At 48.7% G+C, this 27,017-nt stretch overlaps 1 protein-coding gene across 1 annotated transcript in view; it reads left to right on the forward strand.

Annotated features, from left to right (window-relative positions):
• Positions 1-27,017, forward strand: part of CUX2 (cut-like homeobox 2) — a 362,552-nt gene that overhangs the window by 308,591 nt on the left and 26,944 nt on the right. The window contains exons 5-16 of the mRNA XM_006865423.1: positions 8,070-8,204; positions 13,347-13,470; positions 15,904-15,980; positions 16,736-16,802; positions 17,717-17,765; positions 19,087-19,191; positions 22,582-22,773; positions 22,868-22,926; positions 23,787-23,835; positions 23,928-24,027; positions 24,954-25,631; positions 26,287-26,388. Coding sequence (XP_006865485.1) covers positions 8,070-8,204; positions 13,347-13,470; positions 15,904-15,980; positions 16,736-16,802; positions 17,717-17,765; positions 19,087-19,191; positions 22,582-22,773; positions 22,868-22,926; positions 23,787-23,835; positions 23,928-24,027; positions 24,954-25,631; positions 26,287-26,388 — 1,737 coding nt within the window. The remainder of the gene's footprint in view (positions 1-8,069; positions 8,205-13,346; positions 13,471-15,903; positions 15,981-16,735; positions 16,803-17,716; positions 17,766-19,086; positions 19,192-22,581; positions 22,774-22,867; positions 22,927-23,786; positions 23,836-23,927; positions 24,028-24,953; positions 25,632-26,286; positions 26,389-27,017) is intronic.

A 27,017-nucleotide genomic window follows, 5' to 3' on the forward strand; every position in this document is an offset into this window, starting at 1 on the left:
CTGCTCGAAGTTCTCGCTGCTGCTCGAAGTTCTCGCTGCTGCTGGTAGTAGTAGCTGGGCACTATCTTCTACCAACCAAGGAGTTGAGAAGGAAGGTACCAGTCCTGCTGGCCTACAGTGTGGCTGGGGGTTGGGCACCTGGTGTCAGAAGAAGTTCCTGTTGGCCCAAATAGCAACTGGAGTCAGGGTATCTAGTCCCAAGAGTTTCATCTGGTGTCAGGGCACCAGGTCCTAGAATGAGTTCTTGCCATCCCAGGGGTTTCTGGGAGCAGGTTACCTGTTCAGCAAAGCACGCTCTGCTGACCCTGAGTAGATAGAAAGCACATGCTTCCAGAGACAGGGGTAGGGCACACCTGGCATTCAATATATGAGGGCTCCCCGTGACCTCAATCAAGGCAGAGACTTTATGGAATGGGGAGGTGTCATCGGCCTCTGTGTGGGTGCTTGTGGGCCCTGGGTTGTTGTTGTTTTCAAGTGCCATTGAGTTGGTTCCGACTCATAGCGACCCTGTATAGGTTTCCAAGGAACAGCTGGTAGGTTTGAACTGCCAATTTTGCGGTTCAAACTGACCTTGTGGTCCAGCGCATTATCCTGCAGCTCCATACCAGGGCCTATTATCAGGTTGCTCTGCCAATCAGAAGTCTGCCTGCAAAAGTTCAAATTGGCCACACTGTGTCTGGCCAGGTGACAGTTCACTGTTCCATTTGTCTCCTTGCTAACCGTTTTCATTCAGGTTTCTCCAGGTTGTATTCAATTCAATTCTCTATCTTTTCTTCTGAAACTCAGGGTTCTAGGATTATCATCTATACTTGCTTCATTTGATCTCTCCTGTCTTTGTGGCAGAGAGTCTGGGTACTCTGTCTGCCTAGTCCACCATTCTACTTCAAGAATGTTTCTTTCTCTGTGTGAATCTTTCCTTGACTTTTCCCAATAGAGGTCTCATACAATGTTTGTCCTCTTGTTTGACTAATTCCATTAAGCATAATGTCCTCTAGGTTCCTCTATGTTGTGAGATGTTTTGCAGATTCATTGTTATTCTTCACTGTTGTGTCATATTCTATTGTGTGTATGTACCATAGTTCATTTAACCATTCATCTGTTGATGGGTACTTAGATTGTTTCTGTCTTTGGGCCATTATGCATAATGCCACAATGAACATGGGTATATAATATATCTGTTCGTGTCACAGCTATTATTTCTCTAGGTTATATACCTAGTAATGAGATTACCAGATTATATGGTATTTCTACTATCAACTTTTTAAGGAAGCGCTATACCATTTTCCACAGTGGTTGCACCGTTTCATAGTCCCACCAGCAATGTATGAGCCTTCTAGTCTCTCCACACCCTCACTAACATTTGTTGTATTCTCTTGTTCTGAGTTTTGCTAATAATGATAGGGTGAGATATATCATTGTTGTTTGTATTTACAACTCTATGGGAGTCCCAGTGTGGCCTTGTAGGAAAAGCACTGGCCTGTTAATTACAAGGTTAGTAGTTCAAACCTACCAGCCATTCCTCAAAAACCCTATACAGAAAAAAAAAAAAAAAAAAAAAAAAACCCTATACAGGGTCACTGTGAGTTGGAACCAACTCAAAAGCCGTTAGGAACAATGTGGCTAATGAGTGCAAGCATTTCTTTATGTGTTTGTTGTCTGCCTGAATGTCTTCTTTGGTGATGTATCAGTTCAAGGCCCCTGCCCACTTTTGAATTGAATTGTTTCTCTTTTTGTTGTTGAGGTATGGATGTTTTCTACAAATTTTAGAAATCGTGTTTTTGCCAAAAAAAATTTTCCTGAATTTTTGCCAAAAAGTTCTCATTTTTACTCTTGTAGGAGTCTTTAGTTGTGCGTAAATGTTTAATATTGAGCAGATCCCAGTCGTCTAGTTTGGCTCTGCCCTTTCTGTATTTTTAGTGATGTTTGATAGTGCACTTATACCTAAGTTTGCCCCTGTTTTTTCTTTGATGATCTTTATAGATTTAGGATTTACATTTAGGTCTTTGATCCATATTGGGTTTTTGTATAGGGTGAGAGATATAGGTCCTGTTTTATTTTTCTGCAAATGGATACCCAGTTTTCTGGCATAATTTTTAATGAAGCTATCTGTATGAATAATTATTTAAAGAAAGATCAGCATAAATCTGGTCCATATGAGTTGTGGGTTAAAGAGATACCAACTGTCCAATGTTTCTAACATGTTATACCATCCATAATCCTTGACATTAATCAGCGCTAGTCCCCTCACTCACATCCTAGAGCTCTGCTACGTGCTACAACGTATCACAAAACTCACAACTGTCAAAGGAAATGGCTCACACAAGTATGGAGGCTGGCAAGTCCCAAATCCATAGTTCAGAGATCAGTGTGGAGGAATCCTCTCACCCACAAAGTCTCAGGAACTAAGGAATCAGCAGGTCACACAACAGGCTGTTGATGCACGATGCTGTGAGAGTTGGTGATTGGCCAGAAGTGCCACAAACTGGAGGTGAGACGTAATGAGCCCGATGCAAGATTCAGAGCAGAAGAACAAGAAAACCTTTTCTTCGGCTCAGATTTTTACCTTTATGCTGCTGTTTTTTAAGTTCTGAATTAATTACCTGTAGAAATATGGGTTGTACCAAAAGGCTGAAGGAACACATCGCATGTGTACAACCTTCTACATATGTGTATGTAAGTGTCACAGAGAAGAAAATGATGTAAATTTTTTTAATTTGCAAATTTCACTCTGGTCCAAAGTCTTTAAGATAGTCTTAATTTTCCTAAATTTCATCCTTATTCAGATTTCATGGTGTTTACTGTAAAAGGTAAATAAAGGTTTGCATTATCTTTTAACTATTACTACGTCTTCCTTTTCCAAACTGTGTTTTCTGGTAAATTTTAGATTCATGTTTACAGGAAATATGGAGTATTCCAGGTAATATACTAGACATCCAGAAAGTCTTCTCACTAGGTTCTGAAGTGCTATACGTTCTTATACTAGACTGTAAGCTCCTTGAGAGCAGGACTCTCTTATTTTTGTCTCCCCAGTGCCTGGCACAGGACCTGATACACAATGGCTGTTCAGTAGATATTTGTTAAATGAGGGGAAAAAAAGAAAACCTTTTTCTTAATTTTTACAACATTGGTCTTATACAATATTTGTCCTTTTGTGATTGACTAATTTCACTCAGGTGAATTGTCCTTCAGGTTCATCCATGTTGTGAAGTGTTTCATAGATTCATCATGATTCTTCGTTGCTGCATAGTATTCCAATAAATACCTTTATTAGACAACATAAAAGACAGCTATACACCTGGACCTCCACAGATGGAATGTTGTTGTTGTTAGGTGCCATCGAGTTGATTCCAACCCATAGCAACCCTGTAATAGAGTTTCCAAGGAGCCGCTAGTGAGCTTGAACCACCAACCTTGCAGTTCAAATGGCTTTGCAGTCTGACGCATTAGCCTACAGCGCCACACCAGGATGGAATACACAGAATCAAATCAGCTACATCTGTGAGAAGAGATGGTGGAAAAGCTTTGTATCATCAGTCAAAACAAGGCCAGGGGCAGACTGAAACAGACCATCAATTGCTCACATACAAGTTCAGGCTGAAGAGAAGAAAATTAAAACAAGTCCATGGAAGCCAAAATTTGACCTTGAACATATCCCACCTGAGTTTAGAAATCATCTCTAAAACAGATTTGATGCATTCAACACTAATGACCAAAGACCCAAAGAGTTATGGGATAACATCAAGAACTTCATACAGGAAGAAAGTAAAAGGTCATGAAGAGAAAAGAAAGAAGGAAAAGATCAAAATGGATGTCAGAAGAGACTCTGAAACTTGCTCGCCAGCATGGAGATGCTAAAGCAAATGAAAGAAATGAGGTAAAAGAGCTGAACAGAAAATTTCAAAGGGCATCTCGAGAAGACATATTGAAATGTGTGAAGACCTGTTTGTTATTGTTTTTGTTAAGTGCCTTTGAATGAGTTCCAACTCATAGTGACCTAATACAGGTTTTCCAAGGAGCTCTGGTAGTATAGTGGTTACAAGTCAGGCTGATAACCCTCAAGATCAGCAGTTCAAAACTACCAACTTTTCCATGGGAGAAAGATGAGGCTTTCTGCTCCTGTAAAGATTTACAGCCTTGGAAACCCTATGCAGGGTCGCTATGAGTCAGAATCAACTCCACAACACACCCCCACCCCAACCAAGGAGCGGCTGGTGAGTTTGAACCACCGACCTTGTGTTTCAAACCAAACTTGTGATCCAGTGCTTATCCTATAATGCCACACTAAGTCAACCCAAAGGAAAGAACACACTCAGCATTTCTCGAGTTGAAAGAACTAAAGAAAAAATTCAAGCCTCAATTTGCAATATATAAGGATTCTATGAGCAAAATGTTGAATGATACAGAAACTATCAAAACAAGATGGAAGGAATACACAGAATTACTGTAGCAAAAGAAATGTTCAACCATTTCAAGAGGTAGCATATGCTCAAGAGCCAGTGATACTGAAGGAAGTCGTCCAAGGTGTACTGAGGGCATTGGTAAAGAGCAAGGTTCCAGGAATTAATGGAATACAAATTGAAATCTTTCAACAAACTGATAACAGCACAGGAGGCACTCATCTATGCCAAGAAATTTGGAAGACAGCTACCTGGCCAAATGATTGGAAGAGATTCCTATCTGTGCCCATTCCAAAGAGTGGCGACCCAGTGGAATGTGGAAATTATCAGACAGTATCATTAATATCACATACAAGTAAAATTTTGCTAAAGATAATTTTTAAATTGTTGCAATAGTAAATTGTCAAGAAACTGCCAGAAATTCAAGCTAAATGTAGAAGAGGATGTGCAACAAGAAATATCATTGCTGACGTTAAATGGATCTTGGTTGAAAGCAGAGAGTACCAGAAAGATGTTTACTTGTTCTTTATTAACTATGCAAAGACTTTCGATTGTGTGGGTTATGACAAGATATGGTCAACATTGCAAAGAATGAGTATTCCAGAACACTTCATTGTGCTCATAAGGAACCTGTACACAGACCAAGAGGCAGTTGTTTAAGCAGAACAAAGGAACACTGAATAGTTTAAAATTAGGAAATGTGTGTACTAGGGTTGTATTCTTTCACCATAAATATTCAATCTATGTGCTGAGTACATAATCTGAGAAGCTGGATTATATGAAGAAAAATGTGGCATTAGGAATACTTGGAGGAAGAGTCATTAACAGCCTGCAATATGCTGATGATGCAACCTTGCTTGCTGAAAGCGAAGAGGACTTGAAATACTGATGAAGATCAAAGTTTGCAACCTTTAGTATGAGTTGCATCTCAGTGTAAAGAAAACAGAACTCCTCACCACTGGATCAATAAATAACATCATGATAAATGGAAAAAAGATTGCTGTTGTCTAAGACTTCATTTTGCTTGGATCCACTATCAAATTGTCTAATTTGGCAGTTAGACAAATCTGCCAGACAAGAAGACCTCTTTAAAGTTTTCGAGAACAAAGATGTCTGTTTGAGTACTAATGTGCATCTGACCCAAGCCATGGTATTTTCAGTGGCCTCATATGCATGTGAAAGTTGAACAGTGAATAAGGAAGACTGTGGAAGAATGAATGCATTGAGTTATGGTGTTAGAGAACTATTAAAAGTACCGGGGTCTGTGTTGGAAGAAGTACAACCAGAACGCTCCTCAGAAGCCAGGATGGTGAGACGTCATCTCTCATACTTCAGACACACAATGACTGTAAGTGAGAATGGTGCTGAAGCGGGCAGTGTTTCATTCTGTTATACATTGGGTCACTATCAGTTGGAACCAACTCAGCGGCACCTAATAGCATCAACAACAATCTTTATAGGAGTAGAACACCAGATCTTTTCTCCTGCAGAGCCCCTGATAGGTTCAAACCACTGCCTACAGTTTGCTTCTGAGTACTTAACCATCGTAGCACTGTGGTTTCTTCCCTAGGAAGTGGTTGTTGTTGGTAAGTGCTGTTGACTCAGTCCCAACTCATTAACTACCCTCTACAGGGTTTCCGTAAAGATTGACAGCCTCGGAAACCCTGGTCAGGGTCGCTATGGGTCAGAACCGACTCCACGGCACTTAACAACAACAACACAGGGTTTCCAGTGAATGGTTGTTGAGTTTGAGCCACCAACCTTGTGGTTCAAACCAACCTTACGGTCCAGTGCTTTATCCCACAGCGTCACACCAGGACTCCTGGGAAATATTAACTATTATAGTTTCCCACCTTATGGATGGGAAAACTGAAGCTCAAAGTCTCATGGGATTTGGACTTAGAGCAAGTTTTAGAGCATGTGAGCTTAGTCACTGTGTTCTGCCCCATGCTGGCAAACATACATGAAAACACAGAGCCTTAAAACATACTGGACTTACAGCAAGTATCCCCCTAGTCCAATTCCCACCCAGCTCTCCAGGGGCCCCCTGGAAGCAGCTTCCTCAGGGCAGAGCACACGAGGCAACAAGGAATGGCAAGCAGGGACTCCGAGAATCAATACCAATCTCCCGGAGTGGGTGAATCCCACCCTTTATCCCCAAAGTAAACAAACGGGCTTGAGGCCAGCCATCCCCCAAACCACAAGCCAGATCTTTCCCACCTCCTTGGAACCAGGGAGAGCCCTCCACTGCCCGCCTGGAGCTGCCCCCTCCCATGTTTATCTAACTTCTCTGACCCTGGCAAGTGCTTGTCGCCTCTTTATTCCTTTCTAAAAAACCAGGACACAATAGGAAGCATTTCCTTGAACTTATTAAAAAATCCAGACTTGTAAATTAATTTGTTCGTGTTGTACAAAGGCAGTGCAGATGGACTCATTAGCATGCACACAACAAATAATTATAGATGAATTTTTAGCTGGCCTGCCTAATGCGCTTGCTGGGTTAATTATGTCAATGTATAATTACATCAGCCCGGGGAGACATAATGGCATACCCCGCTGAGCAGGCCCTGCCTAATGACGGGGCGTGGGGGAGTGCTGACGGAGGAAAGACGCAGCAGCATTCGTGTGCACCTGCTTACCTCGGCATAAACGCCCATTGTCCGACAAACCTTCCACCACCTAGACAAACAGGTGGGAGAAGAGAAATAAAATGGACAGACATTCTTGTTCCAGCTAGACCTGGAGCATCCGGATACAGCCCCATTACTTCCACCAGCAAATATGAATGGGGTCGAACTGTTTGCCAGACTTTGTCCTAAGTACAAGGGGCACAGTGGGACGCAAACCCAGATGTGCTCCCTGTCCCAGTCCTCCTGGTGGGGTTTGCAGTCCAGTGTTAACTGGGAAGATGCAGCAAATACAGTGAAGGTGCAAACAGCTGGAGAGCTCAGATCAGAGGCCTGATGAGTCAAGGAAGACTTCCTGGAAGAAGTGGCATTGGAGTTTCAATCTGGAAGATAAGGAGGCAGCGGCCAGCTGGCACTTGTAGGGAAGGGCAGGCCATTTCAGGCAGAGTTCCTGCTTGTACAGAGGCTCCGGGGTGGGTGGATACAGCAGAGAACCTAAATGCGCCAGTGGGACTAGAGCTCAGAATGGCAGAGATAACAAGGGCTCTCATTCATTCTGAGCTTACCAGGTGTCATGCTTGGTACTTATGTGTATCCTTGTCCTCATCCTATGAGGTCAGTACTTGTAAGGAGAGGCACAGAGAGGCAGAGTCCCTTCCCACACTCACACAGCAATCCTGAGAAGCAAGTGTGGATTCATCCACCTCCCTAGGTATCTGACTCCAAAGTTGGTGTTCTCTATCTAGCTGCCTTCAGCAGAGAACAGTGATCAAGCAGATGCCATGGGAGTGCCTAGAGAGGCACCAGGGTCATAGGAGAGAGTGTTGGAATACTGAGAAACTCCATAGAGCCAACCATGAGCTCCCTGGGCTGACAGGAAGAGACCCTGGCTTCCCTGCCACCATCCCCCCTCAGGGGCAGAAAACCTTTGTGGGATTAGAGCTTCATCTCTATCCTTCAGCAAGTCACCTGGCCTCCCCGAGCCTTAGTTTCCTTATCTGTGTCCCTCCCCAATCCAGGCCCTCCTCTCTCTCTCTCTCTGCAGACCCTGTGCCTGTGTTTGAAGCAGCTCGCAGCCTAGACGACAGACTGCAGGCCCCCAGCTTTGACCCCAGTGGGCAGCCCCGGAGAGATCTCCACACTTCGTGGAAGAAGCACCCTGAGCTCCTTGGCCCCAAAGGTACTAAGGAGCCTGTGGGGTGAGGTGGGCTGTCTGTAGCAGACTAGCAGGCTGTGGGTCTTCAACAGCCAGTGTCCACCCTCGGTGGCATGGGTGGGTGAGGCTTTTGACTTTTAGATGTGGGATGGATTAAGGTAGCACTGCTGCTGAAGCAGATGAACCCCCAAATCTCAAGAGCATAATCAATTTGAAGGGTGGGGAGCTTACAGAGGATGTTCCATGCAGTCACGGAGGGATCCAGGCTGCAGAGGTCCTGCCATCTGCATCACCTGACACCTGGAGTCACCATGAATACTGACAGTCAGCCAACAGGCAGACTATGTGGCGGATCCTGCCGGGGCTTAATGGAGTCCAAGCCAGGAAGTGCACGCACCACTTTTGCCCATATCCCATTGGCCAAGACTCAGCCATGTGACCATAGCCAGCTGCAATGGATGCTGGGAAATGTAATCTACCTGTGTGCCCAGGAAGAGAGGGAAAGGGCAGGAGGGGCGGCTCTCAGTGAGTACACAGCACTGTCTCAGCTACAGAGGCTGGGCAGAGATGAACTGGAGTTTGAAGCATACCTAAGCTGATATCCAGAGTCCCTTGGTGGTGCAAAGAGTAGCGTGTTCTGCCACTAACTGAAAGGCTGGCTATTTGAGTCCACCCAGAAGTATCTCAGAAGAAAGACCTAGCAATCTACTTCTAAAAAAACAACCACTGAAAACCCTATGAAACACAGTTCTACTCTGACACACATGGGGTTGCCATGAGTTGAGATCAGCTTTACAGCAGTATAAAACAAAGCCATGTGCGGGCTGTTGAGTACTGATATCCAGCATCTGCACTGTGCCTCGTGCATATTGTTGTTGTAAAGTGCCGTCAAGTCAGTTCTGGCTTGTAGCGAATTTATGATAGGTTTACAAGGCTGTGAAGCTTTACAGGAGCAGAATCCTCATCTTTCTCTCTCAGAGCAGTTGGTGGGTTTGAATTGTTGACCTGTGGTTCCCATTCCAGTGCTTATCCTACAGAGCCACTGTGCTCCCCGTTTTAGACCTTTAAGCTTTATAGAAAAAAATGGAACTTGGGTGGCACAAGTGGGTTGTGATTAACCTTGAAGTTGAAGGTTGGTGGTTCAGACTTACCTGGTGGCACTGCAGAAGAAAGTCCTGACTATGTGCTTGGGTAAGGATGACAGCCAAGAAAACCCTCTGGAGCAGATTCCTCTGAACTATGTGAGCTCACCACCAATTAGAATGGACTTCAAGGCAGTTGGTTTGGGAGCTGATGTCAGATTCTAGACAATGTCCCATTTTCCCTTCTGCTTCTAAAGCTCTAGATGCAGGTCTTTGCCCTTAGAGGGAAGCTTGGTGTTGTGTGCCTCTGGCCACCCTCTCTGCCAGGCAAGCACATGGATCGCTTCATCCAGTCCAGCTCACAGGTGGAAGGTGGACACCTCCATGAAGCTTTCTGAGATTTCCCAGCAGGACTGCCACTATTCTTGTGGGTGCTCCAGGGTTCAGACTTCCTCCCTGAACAACAAAAGTGGGGAAACCACCTTACTAGACATTTGTTGTGCTGCCATCTGGGCATGTACTTTTCCCACACCATTCCATGATCTCCCAGTATCACCTCGTGATGCCCCATTTCACAGATGGAGAACTGAGTCTCAGAGCCAGCAGATAGCCAGGCAGAGACTCACTGAAACCAAGGGCTTCTGGTCTTGGCCCTGAGCTGTACTTCTCCTCAGGGTCATGTGTTAGCCTGGTCTAACCGCATCTTCTGCTTAACTAATGTAGGCCCAGCACCTGGAACATGCCCAGTATGTGTGTGAAGGATGCGTTAGGCTCCCAAAGCCCCTGTCAGCCCCTCAAGGGTTGCCCGCATGAGCTTGGCCCCCACCCTCCTGTGCCAGGTCAGAGGTTAATGGAGTCAGTTGGTACCAAAATCAGGGAACCCAGGTTTTGGACTTCTCAAGTCACAAGCCACCTGACTAGACTTGGTCTCTTAGGCTCTTTATGGAGAGAGCCTGTGCCCTTGTAGGTGAAACCTTGACTCTGTCCCCTCTATTCCCTGGGTCTTCCCACCTGGACCTCCCAGGGTTCTCCTAAAGAACTCAGCCCAGGGGTCCACCCTCTCCTCCCACAGTGAATTCAGTGCCAAAGGCAGCACTGATCCCCACGTCCCTGGGATAAGCCTCCGCAGGGTGGGGATGTTACAGAGATGGACTTGACATGGCCCTGCCCTGTACACCTGCAGTTGAGCTGTACAGGCAGGAGCAGAGGAACGCCTAAGCATGTGTGGTTGGGAGAGAGGAGTCTGAGGACCCCTCAGTAAGTCAGAAAGTTGCCGTTGGCCCCAGCAACTCCACTCTGGATATATACCTTCAAAATGTTCCATAAAAATGCAGACTTGCAGCAAGATGACAGACTAGGCAGACATTCTACGTGGACCCTCTACAACAAAAATATGAGAGACCAAATGAAACAGACACAGATGAAAATTCTGGAACCCTGAACTTCAGAGGAAAGGTTAGGGAAATGGATTGAGTGCTTGCTGGGACTGTGAGAGTGGAACACTGGTGAGCAGTTAGCCAGATGTGGTGTGACCATCTTGAACTTTTGTGAACAGATTTGGCAACAGAAGGTGGCTTGGCAGAGCAGATTCACACAGGTGATGGGAAAGGTGAAATTCCTTCTTTTCCCCACGGTCCCCTGTAACCAGCATGGACCTCCTCCATCCCTAGCACAGACTCTGCTCTCTGAGAGTTCAGAGCCACCGTGTTTGGCAGCCACATCAGAGTGAGGCGAAGGTCGGCTGCTCCCCTTTAGTGAGTTGCTTTGGTGCCTGAATTCAGGTGGGCTTGGCTCCAGACCTACAGAGCCTGCAAGGCCACCAGACCAGCATGTAACCAGTCATCCTGCTCCCAGCTGCTGATAGACACCAAAACCAGCTCCATCAAGGGCCTCCATGAACACATCTTGGATTGAGTGTGCTGAACATAGATACCACAGAGCCCTGTAGGAACTCCATCTGGGGCAGAAACTGTGCTGTCACGTCCCTCCCACACCCACTACGTGAGCCCCCTGGCTTACCAGAGACCCCCCAGAGTTTACTACTCTCCAGGTCCAACAGCTGTGCTGTTTTTTTTTGTTGTTTGTTTTTTTTATTTGGGGGTTTTATTTTTTCCTTTTGTTGTTTCATTGTCTTTGTTTATTCTTTCTCCTCCTCCTTCTCTTTCCATTCTCTTGAATTTTATCCTTTCTATCTCCATGTTTGGAGTCGTGGTGTGGCGCTGTGGGTTAATGTGCCAGACTGCAAAGCCGTTTGAACTGGAAGGTTGGTAGTTCAAGCTCACCAGCTGCTCCTCGGAAACGCTATACAGGGTCACTATGGGTTGGAACCGACTCAGTGGCACTTAACAACAACAACAATCTTCACTTTTGATTTCCTCTCTTTTCTTCTCTCTCTCATATCCCCTTTCCTTGTATTTCCCTTTTAATCTTACTTGAGCGTTCTGGAGTTAGTCTCTCTTTTTCCTTACTTTTCCCTGATTTTTATAAGTGTTGGATTTTTTTATTATTATTTATTTCCTCTGTAATTGTTTTCTTCTATAGTCCTTTTTCCTGTCCCTCTTTTGTCTTTATACTTATTATGTTCTTTCTTTCTGGTTGCTGCCTGTTTTCCTTTTTTCTCTTAGTATTTCCTGTTTTCATTCTTGGTTCCTTGTTGGTTTATTCTCTTATGTTTTCCTGAGGTGAGGGGGATCTCTTTCCCACCTGACAGGAGATAGCAACTGTGTCCCCGCAGTCTAGTCACAATCCTACCCTCTGCAAGTAACAGAGCAGAATGGATAAGAAAACAAGACCCTTCAATATGCTGTCTACACCAGACACATCCAAAAGATGGAGACAGCCCATCAACAGAAGAATGGTTAAACAAATTTTGGAATATACTGCGCAATATTGAAGACTAATGGATGAACCTGGAGGACATTATGCTGAATGAAATTAGTCAATCGCAAAAGGACAAATATTGTGTGAGACCAGCGTTGTGAAAGCGTCCCAGTGCGACACTATGGGATAATGCGCTGAACCACAAGGTCAGTTTGAACTGCAGGGTCAATGGTTCAAACTCACCAGCTACTCCTCGGAAACATTATACAGGGTCACTTTGAGTCAGAACCAACTTAACAGTACTTAACAACAACAGTGTTGTGAAAAGTTAAGAAAAGTTTTTCTTGATGAAAGAATCAATCTGTAATGGTTATTGGCGGGAGGGAAAATTATTCATGGGCTAGAGGGAAGACACATACATGTTAACATGGGTGACAAGGCAGGCAATATACAAGGAGGTTAGCAGAGAAAGGTTAGCAGGTGACACAGGGAGAAATAAAGGTAAATTCTGTTAACTGTTGGTTTGTTGAGGGACTTGTCATTGCAATGAAGCAAAGTATATGATGTGTTGAGTGTAAAGCTGGTGATCTGCTCTGCAAACCTTTACTCAATTCACAATAAAAGGTTAAATTTTAAAAAATGCAGACAGTAATGTTCTTCAAGGCACTGTGCACATGAGCCCAAAGATAGAAACTCCCCGCATGTTCCTCGGTAGATGATGAACCAACAGTGGCATATTCCTCAGTCCTGGTACACATTCAGAAAACCTAACGCAGAGCTAAAGAAATGAGATACAAAAGGTCACATGTTGTCTGATGCCATTTCTAGGGAATGCCCCAAATAGGCAAATCCGCAGAGATAAAAAGCAGAATCATGGTTGCAGTGTATGGAGCGTGGGGAGCAGGGATGGGCCATGAATGCTGACCAATACTAAGTTTCTTTTAGGAGGAACAGATTCTGAAATGAGGTAGAGATGATGGTAGTTGCAGTGTTTTATGCCACGGAATTGCACACTTTAAATGATTAAAATCATGAATGTTGTATCTGTTTTGCCATAATTAAAGAAAAAAGCAAACACAGCAGGTGGAGGCAGTGGGAACGGGTCTGGGGGACAGCCCGGGCCCAGTGCAGCGGGAACCATGGTGCCTGCGGACCCCCCAGCCCAAGTGTAGGAGCTGAGTCTTCTCCCCACGGTGGATCCTGGCTCGCAGAGGGGACCCAGTTCTCTCAGCGAGGGGTGTTTTTCCCTCTTTTCCTCCCCCAGAGCAGAGAGAGGGGACGACTCCAGCCGGGCCCACGCTGACCGAGGGCAGCCGCCTCCCAGGCCTGCCCAGCAAAGCCCTCCTGACAGAGACCTTGCTGCAGAGAAATGAGGCGGAGAAGCAAAAGTGAGTGAGGGAGGGGGACCGACTCCCCCACCCCCAAGCTGAAAGCATGAGGGCTTTGACCTCCAGAGAACCTGGGTTTGAGTGGCTGACTTAGTTGTGTGGTCAGCATCCTTCAGCCTCAATTTCCCCATCTGGAAAACAGGCACATGGTGGTATCCACTCCTTGCTGTGAGAACAAAATGTAACCTGTAAGTGTTTAAGGAGTCCTGCTGGCCCAGTGGTTTAAGCATTGGGCTGCTTAACCACAAGGTCAGCTGTTCAAACCCACCAACTGCTCCTTGGAAGAAAGTTGAGGCTGTCTGCTCCCGTAAAGATTTACAGTCTCATATACCTAAGAAGCAGCTCTACTCTGTCCTACAGGGTCGCCGTGAGTCAAAATTGATTCGATGGCAGTGAGTGGCTAAGTGCTGAGCCAGTTCAAAGTTGGTAGGGTCGTGAGAACAGCTGGAATCGGGACAGTTCTAGGCCTGGCCTGGTTTGATGGTGATGACCACATGTATCTCTTCATTCACTCACTTACCCCTGCCTTCATCCATTCTGCACACTTCTGGAACACTAGTGTGTGCCAGGGACAGACACAGCAGCAGACAAAATAGACACAAATCTTGGTCCTCCCAGAGTTGATTTTCAGCAAAGAAAACACACAAATGAACAAGATAAATAAGATATACGTATGGAATCCTGACGTGGCACTGTAGGATAAGCACTGGACCACAAGGTCAGTTTGAATCACAAGGTCAGTGTTTCAAACCCAGCAGCCTGTTTAGGAGTCCTGGTATAGCGCTGTCGGGTAAAGCACTGGACCACAAGGTCATTTGAACCACAAGGTCGGCAGTTGAAACTCACCAGCCTCTCCTTGGAAAACCTATACAGAGTCGCTATGAGTCAGAATCCACTCAGTGACATTTAAAAATAACAACAACAGTGGTGTGTTTGATAACAATTTGGGTGGTGGGGGAAATAAAGCTGAAAAGGGACCCAAGGTCGGGGCAGGGGAGCTGCGGTTTTAAATTGGGTTTTGTGGACACTTCCCTGAGAAGGCCAGCAGAGGCTGAAGGAGGTGAGGGGATGAGCTGTGCAGGTCTGCAGGGAAGAGTGTCCAGCCATAGGGATCAGTCAGGGCAGAGGCCCTGAGGTGGGCTCATCCCTGGAGTTAGGAGGTGAGTGAGTATAGCAGGAATGGGTGAGGGGGAGGTGAAGGGGGCTCATTCTTGGAAGCCACTGAGCTTTGCATGAACCATTTCTGGTCCTTTTTCTCTTTTGAGAAGCTTGAATTTCACTTGACCTAGGTCCCCGAGGGGTAGACAACTCCAAACACCTGCCACCGAAGGGAGAAAAGTGCTTACCTCCCACAGGGACAGGAGCAAATGTCATCACATCCACATTGAAGCAGGCCTCTCAGAAGAGAAAACTGAGACCTAAAAACTGTCAGAAACTTGAGGGGGCAACCATCATGGGCCCACACAGTCAGTACAATAGGGCAGCCATAGGAAACGGTTCACCTAGAGTTACCGCATGACTCAACAGGTCCCCCCGCTAGGTACAGAGCCAAAAGAACTAAAAACAGGGACTCATACAGATACATGTGCACAGCACTCAGAGCAACACTGTCCACAACAACCAAAAGGGGGAACAGCCCAAATGCCCATCAAAGAGGAATGGATAACCAAGGTGTGATGTTTCCATACAACAGAATACTATCTGCCATAAAAAGGAATGTTCCTGACAACATGGATGAACCTTGAAAGCATGAAAGATGCCAGGCACATTCATTTTTATAAAATGTCCGGAACAGGCATATCCAGAGAGACAGAGAGTAGATTGGTGGTTGCCAGGAACAGGAAGCTAGGACAACAGGAGAGCTGCCTAAAGTGTACAAGGGGTAGTGTATCCTGGAACTAGACAGGAGACGGTTGTACAATATTGTGAATACACCAAATGCCACTGAATTATCCATTTAAAATTGGCTGTTGTTAAGTGCAGTAGAGTTGGTTCCAACTCATAGTGACCCTATATAGGGCTTCCAAGGAGCAGCTGGTGGGTTTGATAGCCGACCTGCGTGAGCAGTCCAGTGCTGATCCTACGGTGCCATACCAGGACTCCTAAAACTGGTTCGTTTTATGTTCTTTGTTGTTGTTAAGTGCCATGCAGTCAGTTCTGACTCTTAACAACCCTGTAGAAGGTTTCTGAGGCTTTTTAAGTCTTTGCTGCAACACAAAGCCTCATCTTTCTCCTGGGAGCAGCTGGTGGGCTCGAACCACTGACCTTGTGAGTTTTGCAGACCAGTGCTTGTCCGTACCTCATTTAAAGAAACAACCGGGCAGCCAAATGCCTGAATTTCTCTGTTACAAAGAGAGAGTTGCGTACTGCAGGGAGTGGGTGAGGGTTTAGAAAGCCAGGCTGGGGCTGCCTCAGAGGCCTGTCTCTCCACAGGGGCCTTCAAGAAGTACAAATCACTCTGGCGGCCAGACTGAGGGAGGCAGAAGAGAAGATCAAGGTTCTACATTCAGGTATGCATGGACACATGTCCCACCTCGGCTGCCACATGGGAACATGGATTTGGTCAAACCAGAAGGCCTTGGGGAAGAGAAGGGGAAGACCTACCTCATCGAGCAACCATATTCAGTAGAGAGAGGGCTCCAGGTCCAATCAGATCACGGGCAATATAAACAAGGCAGGTGACCTGTGAGAGAAGGCAAGAGGGAGGTGTGCGGTCTGGGGCAAACTGGAGAACCCAGGCCCTGTCACAGTTTGGAGCCAGCTAGAGAATGCCATGCAACCCAATTTGGTTAGGGCCTTCCGTTTTTTTTCTCAACAGAAATCAGAATTCTGGAGTTTTGTGGGAAACTCTTTATTTATATAATATGGTTGTGCTGTTGACAACTCTGCTTCTCCCCCTCTACCTATCCTGCCCTCACCCTGTCCTGCCCTCACTCCCACTACCAGGTCAGGTTCGGTTGTGCCCCTTGAATGGCCCAGAGTGCTGGGGGTGGTCATAGCCCCAGGCCCTGAGGTAGATAACACCCCCACTCTGCCTGTACCCCTTAACTTCACAGACTCAGAGAATGTTCTTGTCTGCCCTCCCCTCCTGGCGCCAGCTTGAAGCCTCTCCATGGGCAGGAACCTTACCCCCTGTGACCTGTTTTAACTGAGAAAAAGGGTCACTCCTCCCTCCTCCTTCTGCTTCATGGTCCCTGCCTTGTGCCCGTGGAACCCACCCCTCCCTGTTGGGGCTGGGGGCCTCAGCCACCTCTTCTCTTCCCAGCACTAAAGGCCACACAGACGGAGCTGCTGGAGCTTCGGCAGAAATATGAGGAGGAGGCAGCATCCAAGTAAGTGAGCTCCCTACTGATGGTTCTCCCGAGCCCTCCTGAACCTGTCTCCTCCTCTGACGCTCTGCCTGAGGCACCCATGTCGGGAAGCCCCTGGCTTCCACCCTGTCCTCTGCTGAGTTGTACCTGTGTCTTGAGCACCCAGGACAGGGTTTTCTACCTCATCCCCACACCCAGCCCCACAGTCCAATGGCGTTTACCTGAATTAGTCTTCACTCACGTCCAGCTTCATGACACCATTCATTCCACCAGCACTTATTAACAACCACTGTATGCCTGGCACTGCCCTGGGCACGTGGTAAACGCTATGAAGGGAAGAACCAGGAACAATCAGAGAGAATACTGAGGAGGGGTACTCTTGCCAAGATGGTCTGGGAAGTGAGACCTAAGAGGTGACAAGAAGGTGGGGGAAATACCAGAACAAGATCATCCATGGTCATCCATCCATACAGCATGCATGTGACTTGCAGCCACCTGTGTCCCTGCCCCACACTAGGCATGGGGGAGGCCACAGTGGATGGGCCGGTTCCAGCCCCCCAGACGCTGACAGTCTTAGGGGCTCAGCATGCTAACTGCAAGGCCTCCAGAAGGGCCAGCAAGGCCTCAGGGGCCACTGGAGCTGAGTCTTCAGGCCATATACTGTCTTCTGAGGTTGGACACTCCAGGACGAAGTCTGAAGCAGGGACAAAGGCCCTGAGAGAGTGGCCCCTAGACTGAGGCAAAGCCAGGCTGCCTTAGTGGGCAATGCTGAAGGGTCATCCCCACATCCCTGCTGCCTGTGGTCTTCTTCCCGCACCCCGGTTTCTCCCCTGGAGGAAGCACCTCAGCCCCATCCCGAGGCCCTGGTCTCAGGCAGGGGCTGGGGTATCGTCATGGAAAGAGCTCCTCCTCAGGGCCCGGTCTTTCTGTCTCAGGGCAGATGAAGTCGGCCTGATCATGACCAACCTGGAGAAAGCCAATCAGGTGAGGACACCTGGGGACTGGAGCCTGCCGGGGTGGGAGGGTCTCGGGCTGGGCGGAAGGGATGGGGCAGTATGTATTGACCTGTGTGTCTTGTAAGGAGCTCTGGTAGCACAATAGTTAAGCACTTGGCTGCTAACCGACGGTTCTGACTCACAGCAACCCTGTAAATGGTTTCTGAGGCTATAAATCTTTTCAGGAGTACTCAAACCATCAACCTTGTGGTTCACAGGCCACTTTTCATCCTACAGAGCCACTGCACTACTCCATAAAGATTGTTGTTGTTGTTGTTAAGTGCCATCAAGTCCGTTCCAACTCACAGGGTTTTCAAGAAGCACTGGTGAGTTTGAGACCCCCACCTTGTAGTGCAGCTGTGCACTGACTCTATAGCGAGCCCCACACCAGGTCTTTTCTACTCTGTTCTGTCAGGTCACTGTGGGTCAGAACTGTCTCCACGGTAGTGAACTTGGCCTTGAGTGCCATGTGCTCACAGAACGCTGGGTCCAGAGCTTCCCAGGAAAGGGTGCATGGGCCTGGGAATGCAGACAGGCTGTTTGGAAGCAGTGGTCACAGCTGCAGTGGACAGAGAAGGGCCACCTAACCCAGACTTTAGGGTCAGGGAACACATCCGGGAGGAAGGGACATGGAACTGAGGGACAACATTGCAGGCGGAGGGAAGCCTCGGCTACTGCCCATGAAGACTCCCCAGGTGTCTCCTGACAGGAAGCAGAAGTCAGGAAATGTGTTCCCAGCCCACAAGTGCACACCCTTGGGTGAGCTGGGAGGCAGGTCCCTCCCAACCAGTCCCTGGGAAGGAACCGTATTCCATGGGGTAAGGAGGATGGGCCATGGAGGAGGATAAACCAGAGGCAGCTTCTCTCTCCTCCCTTCCTCCTCCTGAGGTCCCCTGCAGCCTCCTCCTTTAATCCCAGCGACACAGCTAAGCACAGGTGAACCCCACGCTTCCCTGGGGTTTCCAGCCAGGATCTGACAAGGCTAGTCTCTGAGCCTCCGTGTATACAGCCCTGCCTTCCTCTGGCTTCAGCTTCATTGGCATCTGGTGGGCAGAGTTGGGCATGCCCGATCATTGCCATGCCAGCCCCAGGGACAGGGCTGCCAGGGGCACCAAGGGCCTGGAGCCCTCTGATGCTGGGCCCACTGTGTGTTGAGAGAAAACATCTACCCACCCCAAGATCTGGTCTTCCTGGCCAAGACTAGGTCCTTGGAGACTGTCTTCATAGCTCCTGCCCAATGTGGGATCAGCCCAGGGTGGGTTCCATGTGGTCCCGTCACTGGCTGACTGCACTTCCCATTCTTTCTCCAGCGAGCTGAGGCTGCCCAGAGGGAGGTGGAAAGTCTTCGAGAACAACTTGCCTCTGTCAACAGCTCCATCCGCCTGGCCTGCTGCTCCCCCCAGGGACCCAGTGGGGTAAGGGCTGGGTTGGGAGGTGAGAAGGAAGTCAGGATAGTTGGGAAAGGCTGTGTTTGGGGTATAAACACTTGGTGATATTTGTGAGGTTTGGTTGCATCTACCCATGTGAGGTTGTGAACATGGGTGTGTGAGGGTCTCTTGTGTGCATTCAGTGGGCAGAGCATCTTGACTGTCAAGACCAGTGTATAAGTTCAACAGGATCACTGTGTCTTGCTTCACCTGCTGAGGGTAAAAATACAGCCACTGCCCTTTAAATATTCCAAATAGGAGCTCAGTTTACTACATATTGTAATGAACAAAAAGTCTACTGTATTCCTTTAAAGACCTTGCTCATTTCCAGTTGCCTGAGAATTCTGGAACTTAATTGATAATGCCCTCCAGAACAAGAAGTTGTTGTTGTTGTTAAGTGCCATCGAGTCGGGTCCGACCCATAGCGACCCTGTACAGGGTTTCCGAGGGTGTAAATCCTTACGGGAGTAGAAAGCCTCATCTTTCTCCCGCGGAGCGGCTGGTAGTTTCGAACCGCTGACCTTAAGGTTCGCAGCCCGATTCGTAACCACTACGCTACCAGAACAAGAAGGGGTGACTTTAATCAGTACAGCCACAATGCAGTTCTGGAGAAGGCCACCAGGTGTCACTGTTGGTTGCTGGCTTCATACAGCCTGGTGCATGTCTGCAACAGCTAACCATCATGCAGTGGGGCCTCATCCCAGAATCTGAGGTTTAACTCTCATATTCAGCTGTCACTTCTCAAGACATGCCAGAATAACTGGTCCCAGAAGGGTTTCCCACCCCACCCACGTGCTCTGCAGAACCAGTCAGCACCGTTGTCCTGGACCAAGCCTTGCTCATTTCTCTTGGTCAGTTCCCCTTTGTGATCTTGGTGTCATTTCCTGGCAAGGGATTTTAGGCAGAGCCACCCCAACATGTCCTTTCTTTCAGACATTTACAAGGGGACTTCTAAAAGTTCATAGACAAATGGAATTTTTAAAAATAATGGCATTTTACCAGGAACTTTTTGAAGCTCCCTTGTAGAAAGCCGATAGAGAGATGGAGGAGTGAAAAGAGAAGAGAGATGGAAAGAACTGGAACTGAGTGAAATACGAGGGGCTTCAAAGAGCTCGTGGACAAATGGAATTAAAGGAGAGTAGAAATTTTCCACAAATTTTTTGAAGCCCCTTCATATTCATGATTCCAGTCTCTTCCAGAAGACCTTGCAAGTCAAGGGAGGAAATGTCAATATGACACCTGACATGGTAACAGGTCTGCGACTCTAGGCGGATTTTCTGCCTCTTCCCACGAAGAGGAAACAGCAGGCATGATTTCTCCTCCATCCGTCCGTGTGTCTGTGGCTGCCTGTCTAAACATTGCTGTGTCTCTGAGCGCAGGTATTTTCCCATAGGTGTCTCTTTGTGACCATGGGACAAATGACTGTCAGTGCCTCAGTTTCCTCATTTGTCAAGTAAGGCCTACCTTACAAGGTTGTTAACAGGATTAGATGCAAATTACTGCAAATACTGCTTGGTTCACAGCACATTCTCAGAAAATATTCGCTGCCAGTGGTCATCCTAGCAGCTGTAGCAGTAACAGAAATAGTAGAGGGGGTGGTGTGTTTGGGTGTGTCTGCAGATATTTTGGCCCATGCAAGCATGTGAGCTCTTTGAGCACACACATGTCTCCACTTGAGCGTATTTCTGGATGCCTGTGTATTTCTGTGCATGTGCATGCCGGTGTGCTCGCTCAAGCAGGTACATGTGTGCATGTATCCTGTGCTTCCAGGTGTGTCCTCGTGTATGTTAGCCATCGTATGTGTCCCAGAGGAGTGTGTGCATATGTCCTTGTGTCTGGGTGTCTGCCCAACACAGAGAAGCAGAGGCCAGGAGAGAAGAGATGGGGAGAAAGAGAGAACGTGCTTGTGAGCACACCTCCGTGAGGAATCTGCCAGTGGTTCTTAATTAACCCCCATGGAACTCAGCAAATGCCTGTGCTAATCAGCCACAGGGAACTTTCCTGGCTTGGGGGGTGAGCTTTTCTGAGCACAACAGTGGCGCTCGATGCTAATTAATTTAATGTATTAATGGCATCCGCTTCCTGTTTTAATTGGCATTTATCTCCATGGAAGAATAGCTGGGGCTGGTGATGCTGGTGGTGTTTTTGTTGTGGATTGTTTTTTTTTCTCCCTCTGCTGCTTCTTAGAGTCATTTGTAACTTAGCTTGAGCTTGAGATCTGCCTGACTTCAGGTCCCCTCAAACGGCAACGTGTCCAGCTTCATCCAAGACAAAGGGATCACTTCCTAATCGCTGGAGAAGCCATGGAACATGGCGCTGGTAGCCAATTAGGAGGAGGAGGCACCTCCAAATGTGGCCTGTGACTCCAGGTCTCAGTCTAGCCCTGAGGGGGGATTGGCTACCTCCATGGGGTGGACTTGGGCCTGATTCATACAGCCAGTGCCTTGCCCGTGCTGTCCTCTGCTGGAAACATCCGCTTACCGCCACTCCCTCACACAGCTAACTGCTTCTCTTTTTTGTTCCTTTTTTAATAAACGTTTAATTGAAGTATAGCATGCACAAGGAAAAATGTACATATCATAAGTGCACAGCAAGCTGAATTTCCACAAAGTAAACATACTCTGTTCCCAGTATCCAGAGGAGCAAATGGAACATTCCCAGCCCCTCCTGCCTCCTTTCAGGCTGTGCTTCCCAAAGTTAACCACCACCCTGGCTTCTGACAGCACCGGTCGGTGTGGCCTTTACCTCACTTCTTAATGAAATCAACTGTGCGTGTTCCCTGTGTGGTTTTCACTCCCTGTTCTACCCGGGAGACTCATCCATGCTGTGTTGGGGATCTTTGTGTGTTCTTCATCCTCAGTGCTATCTCCGCTCCCATTGTGTGAGATAAAGAGACTTTATCTGTCTCTTCTCCTGGTGAGAGGCTTTTGAGTGTTGTCAGGTTTGCACTTTGCACAGAGTGCTGCTGTGAATATTCGTGCACCTGTGTTTCTCCTGGGCATACACCAAGGAGCAGAATTGCTGGGAGGCTGCTGGTCAGATTTAGTAGATGCCTCCAAGCAATTTTCCAAATCACTGATATGTTCTTGAATTGCATCACAGTTTATACATATACTCCTCCGGAACACCTTTCCTGACACTCCCCTCCCTCCTGATTGAGCATGAAAGTTGGTGGGAGGGAGGACCAACATGAGCAAAGGTGCGGAGGTGGAAAGAGGCTTAGACCTTCAGGAGAAGGGCCTCCGTCACGCTGTGGACCTGAGCCCAGGCTGCACCATGGATTAGTTTCCCATTTTGTTTGGGATCCAGGGCTGAGGGGTCCCTGGACTGCAGTCCCTACCCTAAACGCTTCAGTTCAAAGCTCTTCTCTGCCCCCAGGACAAGGTGAATTTTGCTTTGTGCTCGGGTCCTCGGCTGGAGGCTGCGCTGGCCTCCAAGGACAGGGAGATTCTGCGATTGCTCAAGGATGTGCAGCACCTCCAGAACTCTCTGCAGGAACTGGAGGAGACCTCCGCCAACCAGATCGCAGACCTGGAGCGGCAGCTCACGGCCAAGTCTGAGGCCATAGAGGTGGGCCCTGGGAGATGTCCCAGCAGTCCCAGGCAGGTTTCCTCCCAGCCGTGTGGACCAGCCTCACCCTCACCATCTCTCTTTGTTCTTCTAGAAGCTGGAAGAGAAGCTCCAGGCGCAGTCTGACTATGAAGAAATTAAAACTGAGCTGAGGTACCATGCAAAGTGGAGATTCATGGGTATCCCGGTCCCTTTCCCTGGTTGGGGTGCTGCCTAGGAAGATATGCTCTTAGCAGAGTTGATCATCTCCCCCCCCTCCTACCAGACCCCTCTTCCACTGGCATTTTGGGTGTCAGCTTAACCATCCTTGGCCGTACTACCTTAAGACTTGCCTATAGGTGAATAGATAACGGTATATCTTGATAGACCTGTGGGAGTTATAACCAGGGATAAACATTAATTATATGAGATAAATCCAGCCAGTATGGACGTTGGTTACCCAGCATGTACCATTGTAACCCTGTGCCGTCATCTCTGAGGACTGTCGGAACAAAATACCGACAAGTGGGTGGCTTACCAGAACAAAAGATACTGTCTTGAAGTTCTGAAGAATACAAGTCCACATTCTTGGCATTGGCAGGTCTAGAGGAAGGCCCTCCCTTGTCTCCTGCTTTCGTAGCCCTGGGCATTGCTTGTCTTACAGAAGGCTCCTCACATTCTGTTTTCCCCTGGGTTTCACCTTCTTTCCATGTCTGTCTTTCTCTTTTATGAGACACCACCCAGGAGGTATTAGGATTAGGACCCACCCTATTCTGATTTGACCTTGTTAGCTGACAACATCTGCCAAGAATAATACTATTTTCCCAGACAAGTTCCTATCCGCCGGTACAGGGCCTAGGACCTCATGCAGTTAGGAGGGGAACACAATTCAATCCACAGTCCCTGTCAACAGTCTGCCCTTTAAGGCCTGTTGTCATGGTGCGCTGAGGGTGTGGGCAGGTAGAATGCCTCCCCTGAGGCCTTTCCTGAACCCCTGGGGGAATCCAGTTGACCTCTGACACTCTTTCCGACAGCATTCTGAAAGCCATGAAGCTGGCCTCCAGCAACTGCAGCCTCCCCCAGGTGAGTGTCCCCCCCCCCAACGTCCCTGAGGGCTGTGTGCCCCGAGCTTTCTGCCAGCCAAGCCCTTTCAGCCTGACCTCCTGTCTCCTCAGGGCCTACCCAAACCAGACGACTCATTGCTTATGGTCAAGGAGGTCTTCTTCCCCACACAAAAGTTCCTGCTGGAGAAGCCGGCCCTGCTGACCAGCCCTGGTAGGGGCAGGATGCCCCCAGGGGTGGGCGACTGGGCAGCTGGGAGGAGTGGTTTCAGCCAGGACGTACCCCTGCACCCTGGAAAACCCACCCACTGAGTCTTGGTGAACAGTGGAGGCTTTACTGAGGACCTCAAGGGGGGACGGGGACATTACAGGGGGATGAGGCCAGGGAGCCTTTATATCACCCCTTCCTCCTCCACAGACCTCTGGGAGGCTCTGGAAACAGGTTTTGTCCTCTCGCCTCGTGTGACCCTCGGCTCCTTCTCCGACTGGAACCTGTGTGGGCCTGTGTCCTGGGCATAGGTGGGGAAGGAGCCATTGCTGGGAAGCAGAGCTGCTGTGGTTACGAATGTGAATTCCCTCCCAGGGCTTGGGGCTGCCATATAACAAGTGTCCAATTAATGTTCACACTGCTGCTGAAGACAGCGCTCTCTTATTACCGTGTAGGGTGGAGGACTTCCTAGAAGTGGCATTTGAACTGGATTGGATGGAAAGCCCTAGAATTGGGGTGGGGAGAGTAGGAGGAGCAGCAGCCAGCATCTGCTCTTCTAAAGACTACTTGTTACCCATAGTGCCTCTCTCCCGTCTCCCCCTTTTGTCCCCTCTCTCCTCTCCCCACCTCCCCTCCTTGCTCTGCATCTCTCTGTCTTTCACTATGTCTCTTTCTACCTGTCTCTCTCTGACTGCTGCTGTCTCTGTCTCTCATTGTCTCTGTATCTGTATCTCTGTGCCCCTCTTTCCTTATCTATCTTCTATGCACTGTGTCTCACCGTCTATTTCTCTCTGTCTCTCACCGTCTTTCTCTCTCCCTCACTGTCTCTATCTCTTGTTCTCATTGTCTCTCTATCTCCATTTATCACTGTCTCTCTGCCTGCACCCTCCCCCCAACCCCTCCTCACTGCCTGCCCCTCTCTGACTGTCTAGAGGAGGACCCTTGTGAGGATGATTCCATCAAGGACTCTCTGGGCACGGAGCAGCCTTACCCCTCCCCTCAGCAGCTCCCACCACCTCCAGGACCAGAAGACCCACTGTCCCCCAGCCCTGGGCAGCCCCTGCTGGGCCCCAGCCTGGGCCCTGACAGCCAGCGGACTTTCTCCCTGTCACCCTTCCCCAGCCTGGGTGCCGGCGAGCGGCTGGCAGGGGATGCATTGCTGCCTAAGCACTTGGTGCCCCCAGCCCCCTTCAAGGGGGAGGCGGGTGGCCTGCTACTGTTCCCCCCAGCCTTCTACAGCACCAAGCCCCCCGCCACCCCAGCCACGCCTGGCCCAGGCCCTGAGCCACCCGGCGGCGGCCCCGAGCCAGCAGAAGGTGGCGGGGGAGGTCCTGCAGTGACCGGGGCCGGGGCGGAGGAGGAGCAGCTGGACACGGCTGAGATTGCGTTCCAGGTGAAGGAGCAGCTGCTCAAGCACAACATCGGGCAGCGGGTGTTCGGTCACTACGTGCTCGGGCTGTCCCAGGGCTCGGTCAGTGAGATCCTGGCCCGGCCCAAGCCCTGGCGCAAGCTCACGGTGAAAGGCAAGGAGCCCTTCATCAAGATGAAGCAGTTCCTGTCAGATGAGCAGAATGTGCTGGCTTTGAGGACCATCCAGGTGCGGCAGCGAGGTAGGGCGGCCTTGCCCATGACACACGACCCTGAGCACAGACCCCAGGCTGAGAGACCAGCTCTGCTGCTCCCCAACTTGCCTGCTCTGGGCCTCTGTTTCCCCTGTATTATCTCTCTTCTCCCCACCTGGTTCTCCTAGGTCAGCTCAGGTCACTGATGAAAAGGCCAAGCTCCACGGGCTGCCCTACCAGCCACTTCTCTGATTACTCTTGAGCCTCAGTTTACCTGTCCATAAAATGGCTGGGTTTTCAGGCTAATCCATGACTGAAAGGCCTGAGCTCTGCCTTCACTCATAGCTGGCCTTGAATCCCAGCCCTGCCCCTCACCCATTGGATAACCTCAGGCAACTCATGTTTGTGGTCCTGTGCCTCAGCCTCCCCATCTTTCAGTCTCTTGGTGGGGTGATGATTATGTGAGTGTACGACACTCCATATAGCACGTAACTAACTGTTGGAAATGTTAGCTGGGGTTGACGTCAGCATTACCATTAGTTATTATTTTCTCTAGCCATCATTTGCAGGTCCATAGTTTGTCGCTCAGACCACATGATTTCCACACTAGGCACATGCACACTCAGAGAGGAGGGGAACAGCCCCCATCCTGCCCTACTCCAGGGATAGACCCCCACCACAGCTGCCTACTTGCCTCCCCCAGGCAGCATCACCCCGAGAATCCGCACACCTGAGACAGGCTCGGACGACGCCATCAAGAGCATCCTGGAGCAGGCCAAGAAGGAGATCGAGTCGCAGAAAGGGGGTGAGTGAGGCCTCTTCCACCTCACTGTAGTGCCCTCACAGCCTGGTGTGCTTCCAGTCTAGGAAGTGCTGGGCTCACAGTCTTCACTATGGCAGTAGGTAGCTGTCAACGTAGATGAATTAATTAAAACTGAAACTTCAGTCCTCAATCACACAATAGTACCCCTGGCTGGGGGCTACTAAATTAGTACACTCCCTTCATCACAGAGCCTTCTGTAGATAGTGCTGTTCTGGGCCGTGCAGACCTCCCCAACTTTCCCCAGGAGTCATAGCCATTCAGTAGCCTGGAGCCTCCAGTGTCTCCTTCAGGGAGTGACTGTGCTCTCCTGATTCCTCCCAGCCCGCAAAGGTGTCCACTCCACTTTCTTAGTGGTCACCCTACTGTAACAAATCAATGCCAATGTTGTGACCTAAAATGTTGTTAGGTGCCGTTGAGTCAGCTCTGACTCAAAACAATGCTATGTCCAACAGAACAAAGCACTGCCCAGTCCTGCACCCACCTCACAATTGTGGCTATTCTTAACTCCATTGCTGATGTCACTGGGCCAGTCCATCTCGATGGAGACTCTTCCTCTTTTTTCTGACCCTCCACTTTACCAGCATGATGTCCTTCTCCAGGGACTGGTCCTT

This window comes from Chrysochloris asiatica, unplaced genomic scaffold, assembly GCF_000296735.1.
Source record: "Chrysochloris asiatica unplaced genomic scaffold, ChrAsi1.0 scaffold00078, whole genome shotgun sequence".
NCBI lineage: Eukaryota > Metazoa > Chordata > Mammalia > Afrosoricida > Chrysochloridae > Chrysochloris > Chrysochloris asiatica.